Genomic DNA, 21662 nt, shown 5'->3' on the forward strand with positions numbered 1-21662 from the left:
TAGAGAACTATTTAATGAAAGCATTATTATTTAAAAGCATTGTTATTTTCATGGTAGAACCCTGACCTCCTCTATTATACCTTTATTACATCTTTATTTCAACTGTCAGTACCAATGAATCATAAGAAAGTCTCCAGCAGATGTAGAAATTTTGTTCAGAACACGTGTTTTACTATGCAAAAAGTGGAAACATGTCTTTCACTGCTCAATATAAATGAAGTTATTTTCACCTGCTTGTCTGTGCACCTGTGACTCGCAGCGCAGAACCTGCAGGATGCAATGTGTAGAACTGAACTGGTTATCTATGAGTTAGTGTCCTGATATAAATGTGAGGTGTTACAATAAATCCAAATCCAAAAATGATGTGCTTGAGGAAAATACAAAGGAGGGATGTCTGAAACAATTACCATTTACTAATATTTAAATAAAACATCCTGATATATTTGCACTGGCGGAGTTGTATTTTCACATCAAATCTTTACATTTGTTTTACAAAGAGCAAGAACCTATCCTGCAAAATTAGAACATTTCAACCTAGAAGTTTCCATTAGTCCTAATAAAGAATATTTTTTCTCTGCTGTTATTTGCTCAGTTTATTTGTTTCATACATTTAAGTAAAACTACCATATCGTATAACATTTAATAAATCACATCATATTGAATAAAAGGGAAATGAGGGCCAGAACTGATCCTGATATGTACTGAGCATTTACTGAATTGCTCTGCATTGTCACATGGAATGTTCTACAAATAAAATTTAATTATTATTATGTGAATTCAATAATAATTCCTATAATTCTAATCTTTCAATCATAGTCCAAGATTCATTGTGTGTGTTAAAATAGGTGCACATGCTGTTGAGTGTCCAGGAATAGGAAATGTGTTGATAAAGTCTACCAGAGATGGCCTGAGATCGAATTTCATCTCTAGTCCTGGCTTGTAAGTGATCATGTGTAAATGACAACATCTGTCTTTAACTACCTCAGCAACAATGACAACAAACAAAATAATTGTTAGGTCAAGGCAGCCTCTTATTTGGAACATCCTGACCCCTCACTTTTGAAATGAGGCTTCTTTCAGAAATGCTTTCCACCAGCCATCTAACCTCAAAGGAGATTCATGTTGCCTGCATAAATCTGTGCATGCATTCAGTGGAGCTTTACTTAAGTGCTCATGGCCAAGATTCAGATATGCATTAACATTAATTTTTCTGTGGGAGCATCCAGTTTGCAGTCCTTGCTTCAACACTGTCGAGAGGCTCACCAGCCAGATTCTCAGTTCAGGTTCCTCACAGTGGGACTGTTTATAAATGTCATGGTGTATGACTGCACAACAGTCCTTTGCTCGTGCTGTGAAGAATGAGGAGGATGTTAAAAGCAATATAATTCCACCTGTAGCCAATTGTTCAGTCACACATAGAGGCTTTTATTCAACCCCAGAAATATAAATGTTTTTCAACAAGCTGCCATTAATTCTTGTCTGGTTTGGACTACAGCAAAGCCCTGAGGTTTACATTTTATGCTCTATTTGACATATGTGGGAGGTAACATAAAAGTGACTTGTCATGTTTAACCTGCTATGTGCACAAGCTGTGTTGCCAGATACAGACATTTCAGCCCAGTATGCCACAGCGGTCACTTGTTCACTTTCTATCACCATTTTTTCCTAATCAGAGAACATTGTCAGGCTTTGGACAATCAAGACAATGCAGACCCCTATGGTGAGGTCCCCTTCCATGTCCCGCCTCGATGTGCATCGCCAATCTCTGAAAATAAGGAAACAATTAGTGCTGGGGATTGGAAATAAGCCTTGCATGTCATATTGTCATAAGTAATATATATGGTCGTGGTGTCTTCTCTTCATCCTTTCAACAATGCTTGCCTTAATCCCGGGAAATCTGGTCTAGTTTGAAGCATAAGTGAAAGAATGTGTTACTTAAAAAAAAAATCTTGAGGTCTACTTGACCGTAGGTCTACACCAAAAGCTTCTTCTGTTACTGTCACAATCTATGTTCTCCTCTGGATGTCCTGCTGGTGCCAACTGCTGTCAATTATCTCACTTACTTTGACACAGACTCTTTGCCGCCACTGTGAAATGGAAAATTGTCCATGTCCAAAACCATTAAATTGACATGTCACCACCTAGGCTGCCCGAAATCTTATATATCTGTCACTTGCACAATGCGAGAGACAACAGATTATTATTTTCCTGCTGTTCAGTTGTAACACATCCCTGGCGCCATCTTGGTGAAAGTGATTTGTTTTCTATCTTGCTCCCACCTTGACCTTCTGAAACACTGACATTCCATTGCAATGCACTGAGGGAAACATTTGTTAAAATCCTATCAGAGTTGTCCACAAGTGTATCTGAACCATCATTCCACTTTTACTTCCACATGTGTATGTGTTTGTGAAAACAGTTAAGCATAGACTCACAGTGAACTAAACTGACTTAAATACTCTTATTCCAAACATGACAGTTCACTTGGATTGGAAGGCTTCAGTTGTTGATTGACATTGATTGTCTTCTCCCACTTAAAGGTTTGGAAGGACCATCTGCACTTTGGCATTTGTGCAATTCCAAGATAATGCGGCATAAAGATTTTGGGCCAAAAGATGCAATTTGCACATTTTTTGTTGAATGTGCTTCTCCCCTGTGGCTTTAGGCATTCAGCTGTTTTTTGAATCTGCGTGGTTCATGATGATTTTGGAGTGAAGCAACTGAAACCACAAAAATAGAGTCAACCATCCTGAATGCAGAATAACATGCCAAGGAACGTGGAACGAAAGGCACATGAACACTGCTAGTTACAATTGATTGTCTCACAACCAGATGAGGTCGTTTGCTCTTATATTGCTCATTTGATTGAGAACATTCTCTTTATGTGGCCAGTTGTCAAAGCATTAATGCATCACTTGAAGTGCATTCAAGAGGAAAATGCATTTCACTCTTCTCTTGGAAACACACTTTGATGGCAGTTCAGAAATAAAAAAAAGCTGCATGGGTGTTTGCCTTCACACGCTGTGCTGTATTTCATTTGTTGAAAACCTATTTGCCCGGATTTTTCAAATGGAATGTTGGCACTGAAGCAAAAAAGAAAAAAAGAGGCGGATGCTCCCCAGGCAATGGCAATTGCGTTAGGATCTCAACAGGTAGGTAACAGTCCAATCCAACAATATTCACTTACAAAACTTTTCCAGACTTGTGGTTGTAGCCCAATGATTATGATGAACAGCACACCATCATCACAGCTGACTGTGTGCTTCAGACTGAAGAAGGTGATGGATGAAGTTGTTGATTGTGCTGAAAAGCTGTAAAAACAGTTCGTACTCAGTGTTTGGTATGTTTCAAATCAGCGTCACATCCCAGTGCCACAAATGTGTTCCCCAGAATCATCACATTGCATTAGGTTCTCAGTGCAAATGGCTAAAACGTTTCCATTTCTATAAGTTACGTCATTATATTAACATGGAATAACCAGAGGTACATAGAGTAGGCATTTTACTCAAGTATGAGTAGCATTACTCCAAAACAATAACAGTACAAGTTAAAAGTAGTCACCTAGAAAATTACTTGTGTAAGAGTATAAAAGTATGTAGTGATCAGACTACTCAAGTACTGAGTAACTGTTGGCTTATAATATCTCATTTGTTTTTTTAGAAGAGATGTATTCAGACAGAAAAAAATCTGCTAATTCTGATATTTTCTAATAATAGTAAAAATAATAATAACTTATTAAAGTATGATTTATAGTAATTAACGGATTAAAATTAAGTTCCAGCTATCTTATTTAAGATAATTATATGTGTTAGCATTGATATATTAAATAAAACAGCAAAATAGTGGTCTATAGCGGCCACGTCTGATTGGTGAAACTGTGTCATGTGAATGTCATTGGACAATCACATGGTGTCATTGTAGCGACATCTGAATTGTGAAACAGTCATGTGTTAGATCTACTTGTGGTATCTCTCTGTCAAAAATATAGCATCTAATGTATGGAATAAATAGTTTTAAAAACTAACAAGTTTAGAGTTGCCCAATGTAACAAAGTAGGAGTAAAGATTGTAATTCACAAGTGTAGTCAAGTAAAAGTAAAAAGTATGGCACGGACAGCCTACCCTCTAATAAATTTAACAGAGAAGATCTAACTCTTCACTACCCACTGCTGAGCATGAGAAGGTTCAATTGGCTTTCTATTATTTGCAGGAACTTCAGCCTTTTGAAGTCAAAGTGGACATATTTTCACAGTCAAGTTTTCTTCATTTGTCACTGCTAAAATATTATATGCCCTGATATTTATGTTCCGTGATTTGTTCCAGACTCTTTTGAAGAGACAATGAGGCACAGGCCTGCACAGGCCTTTTAACACAACGGGTCTAGGGTGCTGTGGATAGATGGAGAGACGGAGCAGACGAATAGGAAATTCCTCTCAGGTCGGGTCATGCTTGGTTGGCACAGGTGCCGCGATGGTATGATCACATCTGACAGGGCTCATGGCCCCGGGTATCTAGGGAAGGCAGCCCATTTAATCTAAATCACCTAATACATTTCATTCTGATCAAAACAGATCTTTCGGAGCTGGATGTTCCAGTGCAGGCTGCATAAACATTTTAAAATGCAACAAGACACTAAACCTGCTGTAAGATTAACGGTGTTCTAATCCATATTGTTACCTTCTGGTGCAAATCATACATCACTGATCTGGAGGGCACACAGAGACATCTTCCTTCCTGTTGTAGGTAAAGGAGAGAAAGCTGCACTTCACAGTCCATGTGATCCACCGACGTGAGAGGTGCCAGGTCACGGAAGGCCAGAGAGTTAGACTGGAATGCACCTGGCATCATGGTTCTAAATTCTTTCCAATCTAACTTAAATCTAACTAATTATGGAATTAGTTCAAACAATTCCACGAAGCCAATGTTATGTCCAGAGCAAACCAATTTCCTGTCCAAGATATCTCAGGTGAAAAAAAAATGTCATTTGCGTATTAAATTTGAGGCATTTCTTAATTTTGAATGTTTCTTTTCAATTTGTTCAGCAGGCTTTTGCAGATTATTTTTCAGATTCAGATTGCAGTTCTGGATATGACTTCTTTTCATTATTAGTTTTCACAGGGCAAGAGTGAAGCACAAAATAGCTGAATTTGTTCAAAACCAGGGCAATGCAAAAGAGGCCAGTAGCAGCCTAGTGGGAAACACACTCACTTACATACCAGAACACCACAGAGTCACAGGTTCAAACCCTGCTATTGTGTCTCTGAGCAGGACATTTAACCCCGAGTTGCTCCCGGGGGACTGTCCCTGTAACTACTGATGACATATTTTTGTAATGTTGAGAACATACAGAAAAAATATGCAACAATGCAATAAATACAGCGTTGTGCCTTCTAAGCGACAGCATTCAGGCAGCTGTGAGACATGCCATGTCATGGAATGATTTGTAAAGTGTCATTTTCATTGGATATTGTAACTTCCAGAGTCTTCTCAACCAATCATAATGGCAGAGCTTATTGTAATAACATAATATGTAATTAGATTCAACATTCATATCAACAGAGGCCAAGTGAAAACAGCCAGTGTTCCATTGCAAACTGCAATAGACCCTCTGAATGAAACTTCATACCCCAGCAAATTGATTCCAGGTCCTTGAAGCGCATTCACGCAACCATGCAAAATTGGTAATGAAGCAGCAACCCACTGCCTACTTTTCAAATCCAGGGATCTTTTTTTGTCAAAAAATCTCAGCTTTCACGTATTTTATATTGGCTGCACTACGTAAGATGTACTTTATATATATCCCTATAATTCCAAACACAAATTCAAATTTGGGACCTCACCTGAGGCCCTGGTGCCTTGTCCTCATTGGCCTGTTCTGTAACCTACTGCTGTGTTTCATTTACGGAGAATTGTTCAACAGTGCTGACATTTTCATAAAGTTTTAACTCAAGATTCGATGTGAGACCTTGTTATGTGGTTGCAGTTACAAAATGTAAGGTTACATGTATAAACACTATTACCTGGAGAAGAGGAAGGCCATACAAAACCAGAAACAACAGGATTACCCTATTTCTTTAGATTAGATCATTAGATTTTCAAACTATTATCTACACTCTGGTGGTGATGATATGTAAAAGATATTCCAGCACAAGACATGTGCTGGAATATTGGATATTGTGTTATGTGGGTTGTGCACTGCAGGCATTAGAGGAAAGGGAGTAAGTCACCTGACAGCCCTGGTGATTTATCCTTGTTAGCACACTGCTCAGTTTTCTCCTCCTCTGTGTCTGGCAGTAAGTGAGATATCCTTCAGATAAGGAGGAGATCAAGGAGCCTCTGGGAGGACGCGATAGAACGATCTAATCGTCATGCATAAAAACATTGCAAGCAGGGGACAATTCTCTCCTCCTAGAAATGTGTTAGTCTCTCACCGTTCATTCACTAACCTGCAGCCTTAAAAGATTCTTCCTTGAGAACCCTGCCGCTGACAGGGCATCTGAAATTGATCCATACTGCCTGGCACACAGGTCAGCCGGTATAAGACTTATCCACAACCTGCTGGCCAAAATAAACAGGATTGTTGAGCCAGGATTAACTCACACCAGCAAATCTTTAAACAAGGTGCTTAAAGGGAGACACGATACCCCGTGCTGAGGATCTTCAAGGGAAACAAACTCCCATATCATATTAGGAATGTTTTCATCTTCAGAACCCGAGCCCTCGATTTTTCTAAATGTCAGCATCAGAACAAAGTTCTGTCATTTTACTTCTGGGGAGGGTCAAGGGTTTGACCATTTATGATTTTCCAGCTTATGACCACATCATTCTTATAAGCAACGGCTGTGCATAAAAAAGAAAATGTACCTTTTTTTCTCCAATGCTTTTTTTTTATGTTAATTCAAAATGAAATACCTTATAATTAGATTTGAGCTGGAACTGGTGAAGCTGGCAAAGTTTTCATCCAAGTCTGGTACCAGATAGGATGTCAGTGTGTGTTCCATGTTCCCCTGTAATTTGTAAGGTGGCCACATGCCAGCCACTGTTTCCAGATTTTTTGAGTGCTGCTGAACACTCCATATATTGTCTGCTGAGTGTGTCTTATGAGCAATGTAAACTCATCACACCTCTCTGTGTAAAGTATGTGACTCGCAGTCTGAACATGTTTAATTAAAAACCTCGACTTGACCTCCATGATGCAACAGCGCGACTGGAGGGGAAACGGCTCGGCGTGCCAGATTCAACTGTGCACAACAACAGACAACGTTAATGTCACTTAATCAATCTGGTGGTGCTGGACTGAGGACAGGTTCCCCTACTGAGGCTTGGGTCCTCTCCACATTTAGTGTTATTTTTTTATGAAGCTTTTTTTGTGCAAATGTCACATTCTGCTTTTTTAAAGAATGCATTACGACATAACAAATTAAATTGAACTGGACTGAATAAACCACCAAACAGAATGTACTGTATGATAATAAGGGCTCCATATTCTTTGCTTCCTTAAAAATTAAACTGGACATAACAGTTACATTCAAGCTTATGAGGAATTTTATCTTGAAAATGTAATCTTTTATTTGTAATTTTTAATTTAGTTTTTATTATTAGCAAATTTAAATTATTTATTTCCACTGATATTGCATATTGACAGTATGTGCCTGGTCCCTGCTATTAAAATATGCTTCTTACAGCTGCTGCATTTAAATCAAAGTTAGGCCTTTTTCTATTAACATTTGCCTGCGTGCTGTAGTTTTTGGTGATCTGTGACCAAGTCTCCTCCATGTCCTGGACCCTAATGAGTTTTTTGAAGAGTGGCAGCTGTTACACTGATGCCCTTCTCATAAGCTTCTTAATTTACATTTACATTTATAGCATTTAGCTGAAGCTCTTATCCTGCCCTTACAATGAGTTGTTACAGGCACAGTCCCCATGGAGACACTCAGGGTTAAGGGTCTTGGTCAGGGACACAGTGGTAGTAAGTGGGATTTGAACCTGGGTCTTCTGGTTCAGAGGTGAGTGATTGACCCACTAGGCTACTACCACCCATATTTACGTGACTCTTGGTGTACTCTGGCCTTACAACAAAAGGTGCACAATTCATCTGTGCTTTGGACGCAAGGATCAACATCAGATTCCTGAACAATTTTGTAAATTATGTAGCGTTTGGCCGTAGGATCAAAGATTACCATCCGTTAGCAGTTCAGGCCTTTTTGATGTTATATGGCTGTGGTTTGTTATGGTTCTCACTGCTATTTCGTCATAAATATTAGCAACCTATGGGACAGGAATGCATGTGGTTCCCCAAGAAATACTCCTTGTCTGGAGTGCTCTGTTATTTGCTTTTCCGTGCTTTCTTGGTGAGGCCCAAAGTGCCATTTTCAAACCATCTCACTATAATTGTCCGCAGTGTTTTCTTTTTTTTTTTTAGAGACTATTATATATGTACCCATTTCAAGGAAAACGAAAGAAACACTTAATGTTCTAGACAGTTTATGCACTCCAGGCAACCCCACTAACTGCCCACACGCAACACAATTTCAGTTCAAACCAATGTCACAGTGCAACCTCACAAGAACTATGGGAGCTCTTATCAAGCCTCCCGTGCAGAATATGCTGTGTTATCAGCAGTCCCAAATTGACCAATGATAACAACTGCATGTGCAATGCAAGTAAGTCATTTTATATTAGTTTTTACAAATGGGAGGTCATGTTATAAAAGCCCAGCATTAGTCACAAATGAATAATTGGTTATTTGAAACTGTTATTTCTGTGACTTGTGAACACATACATACAGTGCACATACAGTGCACAAGTCACAGGGTGGATATGAAGAGCTGAACCTAAACTTAGTTAAACCTAGTTAAGTATTCAACAATGCACAACGCCTATTGTCACACACTTTCTTAAAGAAGGACTGCATAAGTCCATAGTTTTTAACATATTATTTGTTCTGTCATTGTCTCATAATAAACTCACTTTTTAAATGAATTTATCTAATGCTCACTGCTATATTTTTCTAAGTCAATTTCATTGCACTTGTGCAATGCCAGTAAAAGTATATTCTATTCTATACCATTAGTAACCACCAGTATTTATGTTTATTAAGACTAAAGAAAAATTATTAATCAAAAGAAAGAAAAAAACGTTGCCTGGCGATTGTCTCCATATTACTGCAAATGACATTTAAACACACCTAAAACGAGCAAGTGTGTGAGTGACTATACAATCTCAAGAGACTTCGAAGCTGAGTGCTCTATGCTCCTACAGAAACCTACAGAAAACACAGAACATTACTCTTAACGAACACTACTCATGAACCTGCCGTTGTTGTCTTGGCATGAGTTTCAGGCGTCTTCTGGTTTGGCAGTGGCGTAGGAAGAGGTGAACCGAGAAGCCCCACGCTCGCATAGACACCAGCACCAGGGACGATTCAGAGCCACTGCGGAGAGAGTCAACAGGGAACATATTGCATTCTGTGGTGTTCTGTAATAATATGCAGGGGAAAAAAGGAAATCCTCAAGATTATTCTGTGTTCCCAAAAGTCTTCCTTAGAAACCACCTGAGACAATTCTAAACATTAAACTGATCGGTTGTTTTCTCTTACCGTGGCATACGTTGGACACAATTCTCATTGCCAATAAAAAAATAAAAAAAAAACGTCCGGGGTTGTTCAACAACTAGGGCAATAAACAAAACTTTAATTCGTGGTGAATTGAATTCGCCAACTGCATTCAGCTACTGAACTGGGCTTGACCTCACAGCTGACAATTTGCCACTTTATATGAGGCGATGAACACTGACGATAAAAGACCAGTCCAGTTTTTCGTTTAATCGGGGGTAATCATAAGCAATTATTGCTACAGACTGGATTATTTAGCAGTTCACTCACTATGCCTAACAGCTTTGTGCTGCTATTCAGGGTCACGGCAGCAGGAGCCAATCCTGGGATGCTGGGTTCAGGGTGGGCACTGATGTTACCACAGGGCGTCCACGCCCCATGAGGAAACCCATGCCAACACAGGAAGAACATGCACACATGCAACTGCCGCACCGCCATGTGGCCCACTAGGCTCATCAGTGTAACCAAATTCGGGTTGTCCTAAACAAGTCCTTTTTTCATGAACATACAATTATATAGAAGTGGATGTAACTAATAAATGCAGCTGTTACAACCGAACTAGACGATGAAGAAGGACGCATTCGCACAAAATGACCAGGGCAGCTTTGTACAATTAAACGTAGGTGAAAACGATTGGGAAACGTTACACAGGACTGACGTGAAACTCCGGTCCGAATCCCCGGACCAGAGTAACCCATTCCGGACCGGGTCATGACAGCAGCGAGGGTGTGGGAGTGCAACTTCATGTGTGGCCCCCGAAACTTCAACAGAGATTTATCATCATTAGTAGGGAGAGCTTGGGAGACATCACAAAAGCTAAATTGACTCTGTAAGCTGATAACAGAAAACCTCACGTAACCGGGATCGCTGGGCCATGATACAGCACTGTGACGAGATGACTGCAGCAAATATACACATGATAGCTCCATTCCATTCCGCGTGCACAATCTCACCATTTGCCTCACTGCAACCAGGAGTCCATAAATTCACAGCAGGTCAAGACACGGTGCACAAAAATCCCAGAGGCAGCGGCTTATTGATGCTTCTCCTTATACTGTTGCTGTATTTATTACACTTTACTTAGAAATCTCACAATGTGATTCTTTCCACACGGGAAGGTGAACTATGGGGCTTCTACTATGATTTACTACTGATTAAAATTTACAACATGCTGCGATTAATTCAGCTAGCATTCACGGTCCAACAAGGTCACCAGCAGTCTCCACTCCCATTCATACATTGCCACTGAATGTAGAAGGACATGAAATGACTTGGAAGGACATGATCTTATAGCGTCATCATATTAACATTAAGTAGCAATGAAAAAAGTGAATAAAGATGTTTTAACCTCAGTCACTCTAAAATTTATTTCAATTTGTATGAACGTGTATTTGTTAATACGCTGAATATATATAAAAATTCGGAACTCAGATGAACCCTGATTCATAGAGAACATTTTGAAAATATGCAGAATAGCATTTTATTTCTTATAATCAGGTGATAATATCAGGTGATAATTATTGTTGTAACATTGAACTAAGCAATAAAATTATTTAACTATATAGAAATTATGACATTATGAAATTATGAATATGATATAAATATCAAATGAATAATTTTTGAGTGGTTAAGCAAAAAATATTTACAATATTTAAAATAAAATATATAAAATTATTATTATATGTGTTTTTCAAATATGAAATCAACACACCACACAAATTTATCTTTACATTTGGTCATTTTTGGCATTGTGCTGTAAGGTTGATTCTCACCCAGTGTTGTCTTATATCAATGCAACAAGGAACTTGCCCTCAACTCAAATGTCTATTCCTTGACAGAACTCAAAAGAGCACAGGCTAACTGGCAAAAAAAATTTAACAAAAGAAAAACTTACAGAACTGACAAAGCATAAGTCTGTTCCCATATAATTTAAATTACAGTTTTATTTAAATACTGTAGAAGCAGTCAAGAATAGATAAGTTAATTATCCAAAAAGTATGTCCTTGTTTTGTTGAAGCCCTCAGAATAGAAGGAGCCAAAATAAAAGACCTCTTCACTTCCCACAAAGAACCTAAACGGTCCTCAGATTGAGCTGAAATAGGCCATGGCGCACAAACCTCATATAAACAGCGCAGTGAAACAGCCTGAGTCTAATAGGAAAACTTCCTTCCAAAGCACTCATATATCACAGTGAGGGTAAATGGGGAGGGGTATACTTCATGATGCTCCTTGGGACCTCAGACCGCTGTGAGCCTCCTCACCGCTGGCCGACACTTTCATTGCTGTCATTTCCCCAGGTTGCGGTTATTGATTAATTTCTGTTAATGTATTCTGATCACCTGTCTCCTGGAAAAATCATTGACAATGTTTTTTCATAAATGACAAAAAAGGCTTTCAATAAACTTTTATTTATCTTCCATTTGTCCTTAACAGGGATCTCCCATTACACACATTATCCTAATGATTACCGTAGAGAGTGGAAAACTCTCTATGGTAAAACTTGTGTAAATAAAACAAGTATGTAAGTAAGCATGAGGCTAACGCCACATTCATCATTAACATCTTTCTTTTTAATTAGCTGAAATAAGTGTAAATGCAAATCTCTGCACAGAATTAGTTGGAACAAGCTTTGACCGTGATTCAGCTGCATAAAATATTTAATACAATGACAAACAAGCCATAGTATTTCAGTCCACATAAACAAATGTGAGAGTTCCTTTAAGCCATATTCCCTCAGAAAAGGGGGTATCTAAGACATTAAAATGACCAGGCTGGACTGTATCAGTGGTTTTTACGACATCACCCGACGTCTCTTCTGAGAAGCAAAAACGCCTCTCACAACTGTTGTTTGAACCCATGTGGATCAGCGGAGGGGGAATCAGCCCAACTGGCATTCATTGCCCTTTAAAAAGATAACAAATCCAGCACCTCATTCACCCCTTCAAAATGTCAAATTTCAAGTTGATCTACTTCAATTTCATCATACCATAAGGATTCAAAAGGATTCTGAATATACTTTGTTTGTTTAATTACAGCAATTTTTCAATGATGCAGTCTTGGTTCTGACAAAATAAATGAATTATTCGGTACAAAAATGTTTCCAAATTACTAAACTCACACCTGGGCAGTTTGGAGCAATTTGGGGTAAACATGCACCCACACTAAATGTATGGCAAACAAATTCCACACACTTTCAGGGAAAATGGCTTTGTTTCAGGACGGTCAATCCACCGGGGAAAAGTGATTGCAGATGTCTCCTCCGTCTTTTTTTCCCATCCCCTGATGAAAGAGAGGAGCGAGAGGAGGCTTTTGACAGGAACCCCGTCGGCTCCTGGCCTCACAGAGGCCAAGGCACAAGTCACATAAAAGCGATGCCAGTACTGCAGCCGAGGGAACCGACAGGGAAGAACTCAGCTCCAGGATACAGGGAGCAACGACACAGCCATTACCAAACTGAGCTTCTTTTTTTTTCAGACAAGCCTGTCATGCCTTCATCTGCCAAGTTTTTTTTTTTTTGGTCAACGTTGCTTCTAAATGTGGGCAAACCACTGCAAAATAAGCAGTTTTGACACAGTAGGCTGTTTTGAGCTCTTCTGTGAAAGAAATTGAACAGTGCAATTGTTGAACATTTGATACTGGTAATTTTAGCGTATTACATGAACTCATAATTCATGTAAATTTTGTTCCTGAAACCTAAACACTCATTACTCCTGTCATTGCAAGACAATGGCCTATGGCAGATTTTCAGACCAGCACTGACCAGCATTAGAGACTCTGGGTGTGGTTTAACATCTTAATAACTACTTAATAAGAAACTATAAAAAATGTATGAATTGCATATTGCAGATGCGTTAAGTGATTACGTGTTGTTTATTTCTTCTAATCTACCATTATTGTTTAAAGGCATTGACTTTCTCTTTTTCTACTGGGTTGTGCACTTACGCAACTAGAAGTACATGATGGTGAACCGTGCTGATTCTGACCAGCTAGCAAAAGTTTCAGCCAAAAATTATAACTGTGAATAATCATAAATGCGAATTATTGTGCAAATAGAATTTTGGATGTGTTACCCTATCAATGCAAAAGAAATGTTACACTCTGACATCTTTTGGCTGAGCTCTGGCTGGGTTTTTATTGTCCTTGGAAACCTGAAGCTCTGTACATCCTCACTTTTGTGCTTTAGCACTGGCTGACATTGCAATTGTCCACCCCACTCATATTACGGCCACGTTGGGAAAAAGCAACCCAAACAATTTTGAACTGGCGCAAACTTCTCCTTCGGTTCATTGCTAATTGAAGTCCAACCGCAGTGTGAAAATTGTGGCTCCAGAATGACATGGGTGGGAAACATAGAGAAAACAAGAGCAATGTAGAGAAAACACAGTCCAATGCATTCGCAGGCCTAGAGTCACAAATAAACTAAAGTCCCAGGAATGTCTTAAAGCAGCATTATGGGAAGTAGTATTTTAGAGGGTAACATGCGTTTCTGAGTCAAATGACCTGAAATTTGCAGATTTAAACCCCTCTTACTACCATTGTGTCTGTGAGCAAGAGTCCGAGTTGCTCTATTGCGACAGTCCCTATAACAACTTATTGTAGCTTGGGATATGCAGCAAAGGCCATAAATTTAAGTATGTTTATTATTGTTCGGCACATAATTTTATGATACCTACTGCATTTAGAAACATGATGAGATCTAGACTTGCTACAGTAAATTACAAAAGTCTGCAGATTGGATTTTTAAAAATTTAATTCTCATTTTTTATAATGCCATATGCAATTAAAATAGAGCACAATCTGCAATAAATGGCTTAGGCAAATCAATATTTGATGAATGTTTGCCTTTTTCGGTATATTTAGATAAATGAACAGATTATATTGGCCTATATCAGTGCTTTGCACAGTTTTTTTCTTATAATACTGCATGTCCACTTCCATTAATTTCCCAGAATTTGTAGATTTTATGAGGCAATCCGAAAAAAAATAACACAGCCACTGGCGACACATGTGGCCTCACGTTTTTTGTGCTGGTCCCAAGCCCTTGTTGCATCAGGAAAAACATCTGGTGTAAAACTTTGGTCAAATGTGCAGACTGATTCACTGTGGTGACCCCTTATGGCTGCAGCCATTGAGGCGGGAGTAACTACTTAGGCCCCCAGTGGCAGCTGAGGTGATGGGTTAATGACAGTTACCACACAGTGGTGTGAGGTTGACCATGTCACTGCTCAGTCAAACAGGTCAATTCGAGACCAAGTGGCTTCAGAAGCCAGAATGACCCTTGCGTCCTCTCATCCACTAGGATCACCAAGCCTAAACATTTTTTACCCCTCACTGATTTATCACTTTATTTGTTAAGTGGCTGACAAATGATATCTAATGCAGACTCAACCAACCTGGGGCATCAAAGAAGGTTATGAAAGGGGTGTGCCATTACACACCGCAAACATAACACCACTGCTGCGGCAGGGGCAGTGGTGGCCTAGCGGTTAAGGAAGCGGCCCCGTAATCAGAAGGTTGCTGGTTCAAATCCCGAGCCGCTGAGCAAAGCACCGTCCACACACAATGCTCCCCGGGCACCTTTCATAGCTGTCCACTGCTCACTCAGGGTGATGGGTTAAATTCAGAGGACAATTACATTTATAGCATTTATCAGACCTTATCCAGAGCGACAGTCCCCCACAGGGACAGTCCCCCTGGAGCAAGTTAGGGTTATGTGTCTTGCTCAGGGACACAATGGTGAGTGTGTCCCCAGGACAAATTTCACTGTGTGAACCGTGTGCTGTGCTGCTGTGTATCACAAGTGACAATCACTTCACTTTCAAATCCTGTCTCAGATGGTGTTACTCAGTAGCAGAAAAATTAAGAGTCAACCTCCCATCACGGAAGTGTGAGTTTAAACTCCCAGCTGAGAAATGGGCTGCTTGTGAGAGGTGGGTTGGGGTGGGTGGAAAAGAAAACAGCACGAAAGGTCACGTTATTGGAAAGGGGATATTGATTTAACACCAAGTCCTCCTCCTTTAACCCCAGTGAGCAATAATGTAGTCTCTTGCATTTGTTCGAAGAGCCTCATAATAACCGGGACAAGCACCTCCAATATCAGCAGCTTAAGACGGAGCGCTACACCTCCTGCCAACGGTGGGATATTTGAAGGCTTGGATCGCTTCTAGCACAGAAAAATAATAGCTTGCAGCAAGGTATGCCTAAGAGTTCTTTATGAGTTACATTACGGGACTGCATCTGCATGGGAAGGAATTTATGATGAACTTTTTATCATGAAAGAGGGCTCAGTGGCCGAAATCCATGAAGCCAACTGTTTATTTGTTTATATTCATTAATATTAATTTATACTTGTCACTGCTTGCATGCTGGTTGTTTTATTGTCTTCACTCACAACCAGGGTTTGAATTACATAATGGCTTTTGGGGGAGCCTATAACAGGGTTAATACGATAAACATTTTGCAATAATTGCAATTTTGCTCATTAGGCAAATCAGTATATGGTCAATATTGGAATGTTTAGAACAATAAACAACATTCACTATTTTGGCCTATATCAGTGCTTTGCACTTTTTTTCACAGTATTGCATGTCCTGTCCCATTCATTCATATAATATGGGGCAATACAAAATCCATGTTATCTTGATATTACTCTTTTACACAGTCACAATCTCGCCAGGCTTCCTAACGACAGTACTCTGATAATCTTAAACGTTAATATTATTTACTGATCGCATGCTGGGTGTTTACTGGGTTTTACTGCGTTCCAGGGTTTGAATTACATAGTGTCTTTCAGGGGAGCCTATAACAGGGTTAATGCAAAAAACATTCTTGAGGTTCTACTGCAACCAGTAGAGTGACCGGGGCTCATGCTTTGCGTTGTATGGCACTGCCTTTTTGACCCTTTGCCCTGTATCCGGCATACTGTGATAATGTCCTGCTTTTTCTTCATTTAATTTTCAGTACTAAAAATCCCCCGGCAGAATTTATGTGGCATTTTTTATGTCAAACGAAAAATGGCCTTCACAAATTCAGTGCAGCTTAAAGTTTCTAAATGAGGTGCTGACATTCTGACCCGGGAGCCCAACTTCCAAATAAAAGTCAGATGCCAATATCATGACAACAAACAAAGAACATTCATTAAGTACACTGCAGGGCATATTGGGAAGATGCCAGTTGGCCTTAGTGTATTATTTGTGCTTTGTGGCATAAAAAAAGATGAGAAAAACTGAGTGGCCTCATGCACTTTGGTGTCCTGTACAACATTATCCCGCATGGTTGTAACACTCATCCCACATTTGGCCTGAATGCATCTGGACACTCTAGAAGGCGGTGTTCTGGATATGCAGAAACCACACCCATGCAATGATGAGCCGTGCGGATGATTACGCCTGTTGACTGCAGTTACCTCAGGATTAGATGCACAGTTAGTGCAGACAGATGTTTGAAAAATGTAAAGTAAATGGGCCGTGGACATATTTTGAAGGCATAGATATTTTTGCACTTTATGCACAATTTTACAGCTCCCCCGTAGCATCTTTCGATGGAGCTTGTCGCCTTTTCAGGGGTTGCTGTCGTGCACCCAACACACAGAGACTACAGTGGCTGGCCAGAAAAAGCCATCAACAGGGTGCAACACCACAAGCCCTTAAAACCATATGATGCAGACACAATCCATTCAACAACAACTCGCAGTACCACAGCGAATTTTTAATCATCTGAGGGTTATACGTATTGTGGCAGGGTGGTGCAATGGTTTGCATTCTTGTTACAAGTGTTTACATGCAGAATGGACTAGGAAGGTAGTTTTACAAGGACTTTAAAATAATAAAGAACAACAAAACATAGGCAGCAAAAGAACAACTCCCAGACCATGATAAAGGTTTTGAAAATGAATGGATGAAGGGTCACTTCTCATATTCTCAGAGCATCAAGCACATCTCATCTTGAGCCTCCTCTCATTCAAGATTCAAGATTCAAGCTTAGTTTATTGTCAGTACAACAGTATACAGTGTATCGAAATACAGTTTCACACAGGTCCACCCATAGTGCAATCGTAACAGAAAGAAAAATATATATGTATTTATACGTACAGTACATGTTTTCTTTATTTTCATGACCATTTATATTGGTAGAATCTCACTGAAGGCATCAAAACTATGAATGAACACATGTGATTTCACAATGCTGAAATTGCCATATTCCTGTAGCATATTCTGGCTGGCTGTCAGGTCTCAGCGTAATGCAGGTCTCGGTGGAAAGTGTTTCACCCGCAGGGTCATTCCCTGTAATGCTCACTTCATCATATCTAATGCATCGTTCAATGTAAAACCACCAACACACAGCAGCTGGGCGTGTCAGATTTTTTAGCATGTAAAAGAAACAGAATGAAATTTAAGGCTCTGGGGGGACTTTATGGAGAGAAGGAGATAGTTATCTTGAACATTTCTCAACAGATATGTGACGATATACATTCTCAATTCTCAGTTCTTTGGAAGAACTCCACCACTGTGGTGGAATTCTGGGCCTCCTTTTTTATTGTTTTCAGAACATATGTTGAATTGAGTGTTGTCTCATGGATGTCCGAGTCTGTGTGGTTACTGCTCTGTCTGAAGGCACTCGGGCCTGTATGTGAGCGGGGAAATACACACTCGCGTGCAAAATAATGCATGTCTTTAAGCTATAAAACTGACAAACTGACTTGACTAAGTGCAGCATAACACAGCATGGATTCTTTTAAGTAAACGGAAGGAACAAATTTCTCTAGATAGCAGACATATGTGAAGGGGATTCAGCATGTGGTTAGGGGGCTGCAGACACCCAGTAATAAAAAAAAAAAACAGCGATAACAACATTATTGGGGTAGATCTTGCAGCAGGTTTTTAAGTGTCTGACAATGCTAAAGACTGAATAGGAACATGGTGAATCTCCAGTGGCCACATAGATGCCACCCAGGTGGCATTTTCATATTCAAACAGTGACACATTCACAGACGAGCTAAAAGGAGGTATGATTATACTGAAATAAACCTGTCAGGATGCCACTGCACATCAAGGTATTATAAACAGAGTCTGAATCAGGAGCTATAAAAACGCATCCTGGACTAGATGTTCTCGTACATTTTAATGGAACAAGTATTAAAGCATTTATGAAAAGGAACTGAGCTCAAATGTTGCAAGACCCTGATGGAATGTGCCCTGTTTTGTTGCATAACCAAGTGTCAAACCCGCAGGTCTCTCTTCCCACAGTTATGAAGTTTGAATGATTACTCAAGCAGAACCCAGGTAACCACACCCTGTGCCTGGACTAGAGCTGCACAACCGAGTATCTGATAACAATAGATTACATAATGTTTACACAAACTTAGATTTTATTCGGAAAAAATACTGTAAATAAAACTCTTACATTCAGTTCTTTACAAGCATTGAAAACGTTTTCAATAAATTACATTTTACAATGATAGAACTAATTTAACATGTAAAACCCCTGCTACTGAATGTGTTACAACTTACATTTTAACACATAGTGTTAAATGAAAGACAAATGAGCACAAAATGAGCAAAGAAGCCGGGTTGTTATTGCATTAAGAAACACTGACACCTAGAGGCAGGAAACGCAGATGCCTGAACCACGTGTAGCACATACTGTTCCACGCCATACAGGAAGCGATGGAAGCTTCATGTGTGGTGTTTTCAGCTTTTATTAAATACAGCTCATGACATTTCATGAGTAGTACTTAGTAGTCACATGCCATGCCTGTGGAAAAATAAATGCAGGTGCATAAATACACACAGATATCTGAAAGTGTGCATATCTCAGCTGATATGTGCCTGTGCACGATCCCCCCATTCCACGCATCCTAACCCAGTTTCTGACAACACGGACAATAGAGTCATGTTGTAAGGCCTCATCTCCTCAGGATGCTGTTGATGGACTTCATCTCCTCACTTGTCAGAGGTGACAAGTTGTACCCTTTCAGTTCAGGTTTCCCTACAGATGGGAAGAAAATGAGAGATGAAGTGCACTTTGCTGCATGTGGATTGGACGATGCGTCATATGAAGCAGAAGAGTTCTGTCCGTACCTTCTAGGTCATACAAATGATTCACTTTGGCCTTCAGACGCTTGCGAAGATCATCAACCTCCTTATCAAGCTGTTCCTGATCTTAAAACATTTAATAAACAAAATAAACCAAAACAGGATTACTTGTAAGGACCAACATTTAAATGTGAACAGAATGAAGGCCTTTATTTACCTTTTTCGATCATCCGTTTTGTGTCTTCCTTTGGAAATTTAATAAACATGTTTCCGAAACAAACCATGACTTTATCTGCAAATCAAATGGAAAACATTTATTTTCATCAGACACATATCAAAAAAAGATGAGGATGATGACTTCATCAAAAATTTATATATTGGGAAAAGATAGGGAGGTGTGACGAATGACTAATTACATTTACAGCATTTACCAGACATCCTAACCCAGACTGATTTCCAATCAGTAGTTACAGGGACAGTCCCCCGTGGAGACACTCAGATTTAAGTGTCTTGCTCTGGGACACAAGGGAAGAAAGTGGGGTTTGACCCTGGGATATTTTGTGGTCCTCTGGTTCACAGGGGACCCACTAGGCTACTAAACTGAAATATACAGGACAGATATTACATACAGTACAGGTCAAAAGTTTGGACAAACCTTCACATACAATGTGTTTTCTTTATTTTCATGACCATTTATGTTGGTAGATTCTCACTGAAGGCATCAAAACTATGAATGAACACATGTGGAGTTATGTACTTAACAAAAAGTGGAGACCTGGCCTCCACAGTCACCGGACCTGAACCCAATCGGTTAAGGAAGCGGCCTCGTAATCAGAAGGTTGCCGGTTCGAATTCCGACCCGCCAAGGTACCACTGAGGTGCCACTGAGCAAAGCACCGTCCCCACACACTGCTCCCCCACTGCTCACTCAGGGTGATGGGTTAAATGCAGAGGACAAATTTCACTGTGTGCACCGTGTGCTGTGCTGCTTTGTATCACATGTGACAATCACTTCACTTTCTTCTTTTCTTCTTTCTTCAATCGAGATGGTTTGAGGTGAGCTGGACCAACAAGTGCTAAACACCTCTGGGAACTCCTTCAAGACTGTTGGAAAAGCATTTCAGGTGACGACCTCTTGAAGCTCATCCAGAGAATGCAAAGAGTGTGCAAAGCAGTAATCAGAGCAAAGGGCGGCTATTTTGAAGAAACTAGAACATAAAACATGTTTTGATGCCTTCAGTGAGAATCTACCAACGTAAATGGTCATGAAAATAAAGAAAATACACTGAATGAGAAGGAGTGTCCAAACTGTTGGCCTGTACTGTACATGTATGCAGGATGCATTTTACATTAAGAGGCTCTCACCCTTCCGAAAGCTGCCGCCGCGCAGCGAGTTCAGAGCCTCCCTGTTCCTGTTCCGCTTCTTATCGAGATCCACGATCTGCAACCAGCGGGAAGCTCGTCAGCACCGCGTGTGCGCGGCGAGCGTCGCTGCCGCTGCAGCCGCTCCGTCTTTTACATTTACATTTACAGCATTATCTTTTACCTGTTGTCTGTCAGCCAGGACGTCCTCCGCCGCTTCTTCCACCTCTGCCAAGTGCTGCAAGACGCGCTGGGAGTCGACGTCCATGTTTGCAGGTGCAGCAAAGAGCAAAAGTCCCCGTCTGAGCGGGAAACAGCTGCTGCCCGTTTTCAGTTCCGGCCCTGTTGCCAGGTCCGCGGTTTTCACGCGGAACACTCGGCAGAACAAACTACATTTCGACCCGGCTCCCGAATGCTGCACCGTACAAATCATAAAGGTACTAGGGACGAAATGCAAGAATGGTTTTTGGATTTTTAGGGCAAAACGGAGTTCCGTTGTTTTTCCGCATTTTATCTTTGCTTACAGAAAAAAAGGTCTTTGCTCTTTGTACCTCAAACGTTTCTGGGATTTTATTAGTCATAAGGTTAATAAGAGCGTGAGTATGATTAAATCCAGCACATAATCCTTTGAATGTGGTTTTTGTTTTGGTCGTG

General features: G+C 40.1%; 1 protein-coding gene and 1 long non-coding RNA gene across 3 annotated transcripts; both read right to left on the bottom strand.

Annotated features, from left to right (window-relative positions):
- Positions 1–320: 320 nt before the first annotated feature.
- Positions 321–6956, bottom strand: LOC114800937 (uncharacterized). Of its 2 annotated transcripts, none has more exons than XR_003751451.1 (4): positions 6912–6956; positions 6431–6557; positions 3188–3311; positions 321–1765 (listed from the first exon to the last, which is right to left on the bottom strand). It is a non-coding gene; the product is annotated as an uncharacterized LOC114800937 (long non-coding RNA). The 2 variants fall into 2 exon arrangements; XR_003751452.1 differs by having other exon boundaries at positions 6431–6554; positions 6912–6955.
- Positions 6957–18956: 12000 nt separating this feature from the next.
- pdrg1 (p53 and DNA-damage regulated 1) lies at positions 18957–21276 on the bottom strand. Its single transcript, XM_028998929.1, has 5 exons — positions 21193–21276; positions 21012–21087; positions 19864–19938; positions 19692–19772; positions 18957–19599 (listed from the first exon to the last, which is right to left on the bottom strand). Exons 1-5 carry the CDS (start codon positions 21274–21276, stop codon positions 19517–19519), a joined length of 399 nt encoding a protein of 132 aa, XP_028854762.1. The 3' UTR covers positions 18957–19516.
- Between the last annotated feature and the right edge of the window lie 386 nt (positions 21277–21662).

This window comes from Denticeps clupeoides, chromosome 12 (assembly GCF_900700375.1).
Source record: "Denticeps clupeoides chromosome 12, fDenClu1.1, whole genome shotgun sequence".
Taxonomy (NCBI): domain Eukaryota; kingdom Metazoa; phylum Chordata; class Actinopteri; order Clupeiformes; family Denticipitidae; genus Denticeps; species Denticeps clupeoides.